Below are 11,344 nucleotides of genomic sequence, written 5' to 3'. Positions count from 1 at the left end.
AAGTGGTGCTGTAGCCCAAGTGGTAGAGTACTAGCCTTGAGCTGAAGTGTTCAGGGACAGTACCCCAGCCCAGAGTTCAAGCCCCAGGACTGACCCCCCCCCAAAAAAAAAAAATGTAAGTAAGCTAGGTGAAGTCAAAAGCAGTTGTAATGGTGGCTATGACAACACTGGAAACCAAATGAGGACCCTTTGTCCTCTACTCACACAGTTTCCATGGGTGTGATCTGGTAGGAAAAGTCACAGCCATGTTTCAGATAGGAAAAAGCACACATTTTTGAGGCTGTAGTTTCCCTTCACACTACAGTGAGCAGAAATACATTTACAAGAATTAATTTTTTCTTTTCTTTTCTTTTTACCAGTTTCACATCTTGATCTCCTGTGAATATTCTCTTCTGTGCTATGCTTTCTAGAAGATACACACATATGCATAGACACACAAATTGTTACATGAAATCTTTTTGGAATTCACAGACCTTCCCCTTTACTCTAATCAAGTTGTAAGTTCTCATGACAATTTAGAGCCAGTAAAACTGCAAAATCTATTTTTATGGCCATCATTCCTACTACCTTCATTATAATTCCTCTATTTCACCAACTCTGCCTGGTAATGTTAGAAACAAGAGTTACTCTTCTATTTCACACGATTATCCTTTTAGATCAGAGGCTGGCAAACTTTTTCTGTACACAGCTAGACAATACATGTTTACATATTGAAGGTTACTCAGTCTCTGTGGCAACTATGCAACTCTGTTATTATAGCACAGTCAGAAACAAATAGGTATGGCTGTGTTCCAATAAAACTTTATTTACAAAAACAGGCAGTGGCGGATTTAGCCAAGAGTCACACTTTGTCAGGACCTGGAACATAGTAATAATGAGTTCACCAAATCCACAAAGAGTAAAATGAGCAAATACAACTGACCTCTAAATTATACTATTCCTAAAAATATTTTCCAGAAGGATTAAATATCTAAATAAAAAGACCAAACTTTGCAATTCTTTTTTTTTTGCCAGTCCTGGGCACTGTCCCTGAGCAACTTTTGCTCAAGGCTAGCACTCTACCACTTGAGCCACAGATCCACTTCCAGCTTTTTCTGTTTATATGGTACGGAATCGAACCCAGGGGTTTCTTGCATGCGAGGCAAGCACTCTACCACTAAGCCACATTCCCAACCCCAAACTTTGCAATTCTTAAAGGAAAATAAGAGAGAATTTCTGTTACCAAAAGAAAACATTTCTTAAGAAAAAAATTCTATATAGTATAAAAAGGAAAAATCAATTATTGACCATTGAAATTAGAAAATTCTGCACAGTGAAAGACCACAAATAAAGTTATAAGACAAGCCACAGACTAAAAAAAATGTGACTTCAACACAAATGACCAAATGAGGATTAGCTTTTGAATATCTAAGAAATAGCAAGAAGCATACAATCCAGAAAAATAGGACATATATGTTCATACAGTCAACTCAGATGAGAAAATAGAAGCGTTAATAAACATGAAAAGATTCCCAACTTAATGAAAAAGCTAGTGAACACAAATTAAAATCACAGCAAGATAGCACTTATCAGTAATGAAACTGACAAAAAAAATTCTAAGCCAGGCATGGTGGAGCATGCCTGTAACCCCAGCATTCAGGAGACAGAAGTAGAAAGACAGCACGCTTGCAGCTAGTCTGGGCTTCATAGTGAGTTCAAGGCCAGCTTGGGCTACATAGAGATTTTATCTCAAAAAAAAATCTGATAATAACCAATACTGACAAGGATGTACAATTCTAAGGACTCTGAACATATTGACAAATATTTAAACCCTTTGACAGGAAAACAGAAAAAAGGCGGAGCATGACAGAAGGTATGATACTGATGAAGAAAACTCTGTATTCACAACATGACTTATGGAGTGGTAACCCTTTGTACAACATAACATAAAAAAAAGAAAAAATAGACAAAAAATTGAAAAACTGTATCAAAATCACTTCTAATTCTTTATAGATTATCCATCAAAACTGTAGCTCAAGATGATTACATAAAAGAATTTAGCTCATTACAGTAATTTAAATGATTATTCTTATCAATAAAACCCCTGCTGCTTGGGGACATTAATTCTACTTTTAAGAATGTAAAACAGAAACTCTTGTTTGGATGTTACTGCCTACTGCAGCAGTGCTTGTAAAAACAACAAAAAAACAATTATGAAAAACTTGGAAACTTAAAATCATGTATAAAGGCCAAGCACAGTCAAATACACCTGCAATCCCAGCATTCAGGAGGCTGAGGTAAGAGAATGACCAGTTTGAGGCCTGCCTGAGCTACATAGTAAGACCTTGTCCCTTTACCAAAAAAGGGACAATGAAAAAGTATACCATGCTTATTCAATGGAATATTTTATGATAATTAACAGTGAGTCAAATCTGAAAACTTATCAAAATTGATGAATACACTTAAATTGTGATGGTATACAAAGTAGGATGACCCCTTACCTTTTACAAGAAAATATATATCACATGATACATAAACAGTAAAATCTTTTAGTGAGTCAGATGTACATACACACATATACACATGTTGTAAAAAGGGGGGAAAAAAGAATGGGAGGAGGAGGGACACACAGGCAAGAAGCACAATATATGGGTAGAAAGGCACAAAACCAACCCTGAGTTACTGCTAAAGAGGGGGGGAAAACAGAGTGAGTAGGGAGGAAATGGTCTTTAGTCAGCTTTTTGGTATTTTATTGCTTTGAACTTTAGACAAAAAAATGAAGTTTTTTTTAAGAAAAAGTTCATATGTACATTAAATGTACAGACTAAAAACCCCAAAGACAAACAAAGGACCTCTTCTTAATGTCTTATCATTTTTAGATGATTCTATATTCATGACCTCATATATGGTGTAAACACGTGCACAACTGAGGAAAGATGGGAGGAGAACACAGAATCAGTGGAAAGTAGGTGAAAAAAATACAGTAGAGGGGCCCAACACCTGCACTGGACAGTGATGAAAATGAACTAAGCAACTCAAGGGCAGTGATGGGAGGGAGGGAATGAGAGAGAAAGAGGGAACTGTTGATACTAAGCAAAAGGAAAGAAATGAACATATCACCCAATCTGGAAGAAATGTTAATGTTCGTAGAGTTCATAAACTTTGTAGATTAGAATGGTGATGATTATCATTGTGAAGGTTAAAATATGTTTATGACTTTAGCCAAGTATAACTATGTCACAGTACTGTGAGATTTATGTAGTTACTTAATCTCAATAAAGAAATCTTTTTTTTTTTTTGGGTCCGGTCGTGGGCCTGAACTCTGGGCCTGGGCGCTGTCCCTCAGCTCTTCAGCTCAAGGTTAGCACTCTACCACTTGAGCCACAGCACCACTTCCGGCTTTTTCTGCATATGTGGTGCTGAGGAATCGAACCCAGGGCCTCAGGCATGCAAGGCAAGTGCTCTACCACTGAGCCACCTTCCCAGCCCCTAAAGAAATCTTTTAAAATAAAAAATATAACAAAAGGAAAAAAGGATTGTGAAAGTGAAATCTCTATTCTTTCCCAGGTAAAGATAGAGAAACTCACTTAGTAATTGAAAAATCCTCCTCCATCATGGACAACAACAAAGGCTAGACAGAGCCTTCTGTCCCAGTGACATTTCTCAGGGCTCCTGACAAGTGCTACCTTATTACCAAGTGAATCATGGAAAGCCTAGCCCAGATTGGAATAGGAACATGCAATGATTTGGATGTACAAATTTTGGCTCCGAACACAAGTGAAAACTAGACAGTCTATGATCACCTGCAAACAAGCCAACAAGAGTTCATTTCAGCCTACTAGGCAAGAAAATGAACATGGATGGACTCTACACTCAAACTAGAGCACATATTCACTCAAAATTGGAATCAGAAATCTGATCAAAAATAGTTTTCTCCAGAGCACAGAAAATAATTGAGTATAGGAATAAAATAATACTGAGGTCCATAAGTACTAATTATTTCATAGAGACAAACATTACCACTATGCTAGGGATTACAATGAGAATGCTTATAAATATACAGTAAATTTTAAACTCCTCAATTAAAAATAACAAATTCAATAAGGCAAAATTATCAAAATCATTTCCAATTCTCTTTAGATCAGCCTCTGGTTCTGTGACTAAGGAAGTCTTGTGTGGAGCCTCTATGGTCAGATATGATTTCTTCAATAGAACTTACGATTCAAAAATCATCATTATTTTAATCACTAAGTAGATTTAACTACTATATTCCTGTAGGCTAGTTTCAACCTTTCATTCACAGTGTCAGTATTAGTAAGTTTAAAACGAAGCCTGATATAAGTCACTAACTGGTCTTCACTATTGTTCACAGAATAAAATTTTTAATTGATTAATGATCTTAGGGTGTCTATCGCCATCTAGTGAACAATCACTTCAATTACCACACCAGACACTTGACAACTGATAAAAATATACATGCCAACTCAGTGCTGTAGGCTTAACTCAAATTCTCTTTTTATGCCTTTCTACCCATATACTGAAAACAAGCACTGATACAGACAGCATTTTACAGATTCACTTTTGAGTGTCTTTGAGTGAAGTTCCATATTTCTTGTCTGGAAACACTGACTTCATTACTTTTAAATAACCTGCACACTGTGAGGTCTCTCACACAATCCTTAATCACTAATTTCTCTACCACTGAGTAATTAAAAATTGGCGAACAGATTAAGCATGAAAGATCATACCTGTGAAAAGACAATATTGATGCCCATTTGACACAACTATTAGCACTTTTATTATAAGTCTGTTTTTAAAAGTACAATTAGTAATTACTCTGAGTACTCTAGCAACCATAATACATTTGATTACAGAAATTATTAGGTCACAAGAGTTAAACCTGCATGATTCTGACAAAACTGAGCACACACAAAATAGAGTTAAAAATAAAAAGGGAGAAGTTCAAGGCATTTCCAAACTGCATTAATCCATATCCATATTCAAATGCAAAATTTTATCATCTTTTGAAATGGCATGCCAGCACATTTCTTCCTTACTAATTTCTATTTGAACCTTAACAGAATTTATCCTATAAGGACTTTAAAAGCAGAAGAATTTATAAGATCTTCAAGCTGCTGTATTACTGTGTCCACTCTTATTACCAAAAATGTCAGTTTAATAAGTTAACAAACATCCTCCAGAATCTCCAAACTAAATCTCATGTTATACTTCACCCTACTTCTTTAATAATTAAAAGATGCTTGAAAATCACAAATACTTAGGAGCGCATCCGAAGAGTGATATCAAGTCAAGAAGAGTATTACATATACTATTTCCATACACTGGTACTAACAATTATGACCAAAACTTTAACAATCATTTTTGTTTTAGTAATTTCTATAGAGCTCTTTGAATCATCTACAATAAGTGTTTAAGGGAGTAGTTATATAAGTATTTCTCATTAACCTTATTAAAGGCCTACATTACATAAATTTTGTATATATTATTTATAAGAAGAAAAGGGAATAAGAAACAGGGAAAGTAGAAACCAAGAATCTGAATCACATGATTATTTCTAGACATAGCTGAAATTCTTTGTTTCTTAGAAGAGTAAGCAGGGTTTTTTTTTATATTTCATTAGTGATTTTTTATTGTTATATTTTGCACAATGGAAAAGTAAAAACTGAGTTTAACTGCACTAAAGATTCAACTAAATGAAAATACTGCCCTTAAAATTCAATGGATTAGAGGAGTCGGGGAGATCATTGGACAAATTTGGGGCTTATCATTATCAACAGTGCCCTTTTAAGCTTTTGGATTTCTAAGCCAATGCAGAAAATGTAACAACAGGGATTTCCCAACAGCAAGAGGCACTCTCCAAGGGAGTAAATTGTCAACTATTGCCTCTCGTGAAAAACTTAAGAGTAACCTTGAACCAATCTCAATAGTCAACCTACGTATTATCACCCAGTTGGGGCATAGTGAGTGCATTTCCTAATACAAAAATAAGATGGTATTCTATCAGAAGCCATTGGATACATATACAGAAATAAAATTTAAATAATTTTGAAGTAAATTTAGCTTAAGAAACTGCAAACATCCTTCTCTTACTTCAACTAGCCCCTATTTATGTCCCATGTGGGAAAAAAAGGTGCATGTGTTGTGGTGAGTACTGCAAAAAGATGATCCTCTGGCAATAAGGGGTGGGTACGGAACTAGTCATGAAAGACACCCGCAATGGAGGAAACAACACTAACACAACAAAAGATTTACAATCAGAAAGACACAAGCTCAATTCAATACAGCCACTCATGATCCTTTACTTCTTTAACTCATCTACAAAGTGGGAAATGTCAAGGGATTCTTGGATGGTTTAATAAGTTACTGGCACATAATAAATAAACAACCACTGTGATTCAACACATGCTTTGCCTGTCCTTAGTGTGTCCTAGGTCAAATCTCTCATATAGGGCACAGGGCTGTCAACAGAAGAGTGACATCCTGATGTCTGCTTCACATAACAGGTTGGCATACACAGTTCAATACAGTAGCCATTAACATGTGTGACCAATTTAAATTCGTTTCAAAAAATGGATTTCTAAAACTGCAGTTTCTCACCCAGTTAGGATTAACCTAATTAGATAGTGCAAACAGAGAACACTTTAGTATTTTAAAAGTTCTATTCAGCAAACCTTTTTCCTTGAAGTGCCAAATGGTAAGCCTTGCAGGCCACACAACACTCTATCTTGACAACTCAACTCTTAGATCGTCACACAAAACAGTTATATATGGTATGCAAATGAATACATTTGACTTTGTTGCTTTTGTTTGCCAGTCCTAGGGCTTGAATTCAAGGCCTGGGCACTATCCCTAAGCTTTTTTTGCTCAAGGCTAACACTCTACCCACTTGAGTCACAGGCATCACTTCCGGTTTTTCTCTTTATGTGGTACTGAGGAATCGAACCCAGGGCTTCATGCATGCTAGGCAAGCACTCTACCACGGAGCCACATTCCCAGCCCTTGACTATGTTTCAATTATAATTTATTTACAAAAATAGACAACAGGCTCGGTTTGGCCCAAAAGACATAGTTTGTCAATTGTTTCTGTAGAATATTCTAAGTGTAGATCCCCAATATAAGCATTCTGCCAACAACTATCTACTTTAAAACTGAATAAACTTAAATTCACTGACAAAACAATAGCTTAGTGCACTTAATATTAAATTTAGCTCCCTTGTGTGTTCTTTTAAAGAACTTTAACCTGACCAATATAAACCAGCTATCTGGATATCCCCTAAGCCGTCATCCTGATTTAATTATCTGCAGAGCACTTACACCAATCATACTGTCTTAGACATTTTGTACTTGTTTACTCACTTATTTAGTCTGTTTCCCCAAACAATCCTTTCCACAGCTCACATCCTCTATCTCTGCCAACCCCATCCCTCCACCCCCACGCTGGGTAGAATACAAGCTTCATCATAACAAGGACCTTTGCTCAATACATTATCCCCACTAGCTAGAACAAAGCTTGGCAAATAAAAGTTTAATAAATAATCACACACACAGAAGTGATGAATGAATGTTCATGTAAATGCATCTTTGTCTCAAATTTGTTCAAGAAAAGATTATCTGGAGCTGTATAACTAGATGAATTTGTCTCTCCCACATTATACCATGAATAGTTACAAATACTCAAATTCAGAGACCTGAATGTTATTATGCCATTTACCTCTCTTCCTTTGTATGTCACCAAGGCAGCCAGTGGTTTAGCGTAAAATCTGCTATAGGAAAATCCCAGGCAACCGTACATACTGTTCGCCGTGAGTTTCAAAGCCTTCTGTCGAATGTCATACTGCAGGCCACACAAGGATAAAAGACAAACAACAATATTTGCAGATGCTTAAGCATTACATTAGGTATCTGTCCAGATCACCAATAAGGAGAATCCCTTCAATATCCCTGGGGTAAAAAATAGTACACTTAAAATTCCCAACCTGTCCTTCCGGATCCATGATACCCTAACCTCCTGAGACAAGTAAATACAGACTCCAAAGCTGCTGGGATTCAGCGAGACAAGATCCGGCCCATTGTTCTAAGGCAGTCAATAGTGTTTTTGAGAATGGTTAGCTATCCACAAATAAAGTAAGAATATGTACCTGCCCATAGCATGACATTTACACCACTCCCTAAACAGTCAAACTGTCCGAGCTGAAGCTGTCACTCAGATGTCATGGAGTAAAAAGATATACCTGAAGAATAAGGTCTGGATTTAAATCTTGCTGCTTCATTAGCTGTTTGACTTGTTTTCTCCGTTCTACCAATTTCCGAATCTCTCTGGGCAAAATGCCCATTGCTAAGCTTGAATCTGGTAGCTCAGGAATTGGTTCTTGTTCTCCATCCTGATAAACACACAACAAAAATGTCACACAAGTTAAAAATTGATGAAGTAAACTATCACAATCGTATTTGGTAGGAGCTTTACCACATGATCATATCTTAAAAACCTCTTTTCTGAGTAAAGATTGACAGTGCCTGGGCAGTAGGAAAAAGAGCTGGCTACAAGATATTCACTTGCCCTTCTCTTCTTTCTCTTCTCTTCTCTGCCCTTCTCTTCTCTCTTCTCTAGCTCTACCAGCCTATCATTCCTAGTACCTCCCACCCTTGAAGTAACTCACAAATTTAGATTTCAAGTGGAAAGATCAATTTATACACCTGAGGAACAACATAACACATCTGGGAAAATTTTTTAAATATAAATGTTAAGACAGATTTGTAAGATTAAAAAAAAAACACAGGCAGCTAAACTGTTTTACATCATTTGTACAACCAAAAATGCCACAGAATTTTTAAGACTATGCAGAACCATAGTAGTTATTATAAATGCTTTAGACTAAGAATTAAAAGGTATACACTAAAAATCAGTAAATTTCTCTTAAGATTTGGAGCACTAGTAAACCAATCACATTTCCAGAAAGTAATATAGACATATTCCTTAGCATCTCTGTAGTACCCTTTACTTATAAAGTGTTTTGCAATCAGCATTTCAGAAAAGCAGCCAGCAGTCTTCTTCCATTAAAATTTACAGCAGGAAAAGCATTAAACCATTTTTCTTAGGCCTCCATTAATTCTATTAACAGACTACAAGAAAAGACAGGCTCATTTGTCCTTTCAAAGTTTCAAAATTAAAAACAAATAATAAACCTCTTAAAGTATGTCAAATCAATGGTATCTGATTTTATTGTTTTCCCAGATGATAACAGCCCTATTAAAGCAACGTTAGTACACATTCTAATCTATTTACAGTAACTATGTAAATCAAGGAAGAAGTAAACTAAAAGGATCTAGTCAAGAAAAGTATAATTCACTCCCAGCCCTACCATCACTACCCATGTGACTCTTACGCTCTAAACAGGTAATGAGATACTACAAATGATACAAAGTCTCTAAACTGCTACATATATACTATCTTCCTATTATACATCCAGGATCCAAACTGGAAAGTTCAACTCAACAAAACAGTAGTAGAACCAGGTGATGGTGGCTCATTCCTGTAATCCTAGCTACTTAGGAGGCTGAAATGTGAGGAGTGTTGTTCAAAGCCAGCCTGGGCAGGAAAGTCCTTGAGCCTCTCTTATCTCCAACAAACCACCAGAAAACCAAAAGTGGTGCTATGGCTCAAGGTGGTAGAGCCCTAGCTCTGAACAAAAAGAGCTCAGGGACTATACCCAGGCCATGAGTTCAAGCCCCACAATGGACAAAAAGAAAACAGTAATGGGCTGTGGCTAGGGAAGAGGGCTGGATAATAACTATCAAATGTTGGTAAAAGAACAAGACTAACACAGTTGTGCACTTTATGTCTTGAATATTTGAAATTCTAGTCCCATGTTGTTTTCTGGTAGGACTGTTTAGCCGAAGAAAACCACTCCTTGATCCTTTCTGTCAGAACTCTGTGTGCTCTGTCACACCTCTGCTCATGGTAGTCCAGTTTTCCTAATTGTTGCTGTGCTGTGAATGATGGAGAATGTGGGTGTGTTGTGTACACGCTGTGACATTGTAACGTGGCAGAAGTTATATAACAGGGGACCAACATTTGGAATATGGGTATTTAGTTTTCATCTTAAGGAAAATTTGCTTGTGGGTTTGAAGCTGAAATGTCACTGGAATACTTTTCAAAACAGTTCATGGCTTTTTACTTTTGGTACATGTCCTAAGAATTGTGTACAAATTGAAATGTCTGTGTACTGATCCTTGACACAACCAATAAAATCACAGTAACAAAAAAAAAAAAAAAAAAAAAGAACAGGACTGAAGCAAAAAATACTAAGCAAAGACAGTCAAACTCTTTTCCGATTGTCTATTCAATGCCTTCTCTGTCAAAGTATCCTCCAGCCCCACAAAAGGTCACCCTTAGCAGCCAGATTTATACTCTGTGAAGCCATGCCTCTGGTCACAAGATATGGGAAAAGTGGGAGCTCATTTGCTGAAGTAGCAAACCTATCAGATTCTCCTTTCTGGCAATGTGGAAACTAAACTGAGAAACAGCTCACAGGCATGTAGCTGGAATCAAAGGACAGGTAAATTAAGGAGCTAAAGAAGAAATGGACAACTTCGGCCATAAAGGAGGGGAGGGAAGGGGAAACAGAGAGAGGGAGGAGTAGACGGAGAAAAAACAAAACATAAATAATAATATCAATATTGCCCAGAGACCAGAATATCATTTAGCAATACAGAAGAGTGAAGTACTAACACATGCTACAACATAGATGAATCTTGAACACAGTATGCCAAGTGAAATAAACCAGAACGAAAGGCTACCTATTACATGATCCCATTTACAGAAAACACAATCTACACAGGCAGAAATATTGGTGGTTGCCTAGAGCTGAGAAAGATAAACGGATAAGGGCAGTGACAGGTGAAAAGTTTCTTTGAGGAAAAATGAAAGTACCCTAAAACTAAATGTGGCAGTGACTACAAACTGTGAACACATTCTATGAATACTGTATATGTTTAACAGGCAGACTTAGACTTATGGAATGTGTGTTATAAGTCAGCCACACTTTAAAAAAGCTACAGAATTCAGCTGTGTCTTTCCCTTTCTTTTTGATGACTAAGAATGCATACTTCAGCTGGGCACCATTGGCTCATATCTGTAATACTAGCTACTGAGAAGGGTGAGATCTGTGAATCAAGGTTCAAAGCCAGCCCAGGCAGGAAAGTCCATACAACTGTTATCTACAATTAAGCACCAAAAAAGCCAGAAGTGGTATTGTGGCTCAAGTGGTAGAGTGCTACCTTTGAGCACAAAAGCTCAGGGACCGTGCCCAGGCCCAGAGTTCAAACCCCAGGATCAGCACAAAAA

General features: G+C 36.8%; 1 protein-coding gene across 1 annotated transcript in view; it reads right to left on the bottom strand.

The window, feature by feature from the left end:
- Pola1 (polymerase (DNA directed), alpha 1, catalytic subunit) overlaps nucleotides 1-11,344 on the bottom strand; it is a 312,501-nt gene that overhangs the window by 245,811 nt on the left and 55,346 nt on the right. The window contains exons 25-26 of the mRNA XM_013026467.1: nucleotides 8,232-8,381; nucleotides 7,712-7,834 (exon numbers count right to left, since the gene is read on the bottom strand). Coding sequence (XP_012881921.1) covers nucleotides 7,712-7,834; nucleotides 8,232-8,381 — 273 coding nt within the window. The remainder of the gene's footprint in view (nucleotides 1-7,711; nucleotides 7,835-8,231; nucleotides 8,382-11,344) is intronic.

Source organism: Dipodomys ordii, unplaced genomic scaffold (genome assembly GCF_000151885.1).
Source record: "Dipodomys ordii isolate 6190 unplaced genomic scaffold, Dord_2.0 Scaffold94, whole genome shotgun sequence".
NCBI lineage: Eukaryota > Metazoa > Chordata > Mammalia > Rodentia > Heteromyidae > Dipodomys > Dipodomys ordii.
This window is presented reverse-complemented; position numbering and strand designations above follow the sequence as displayed.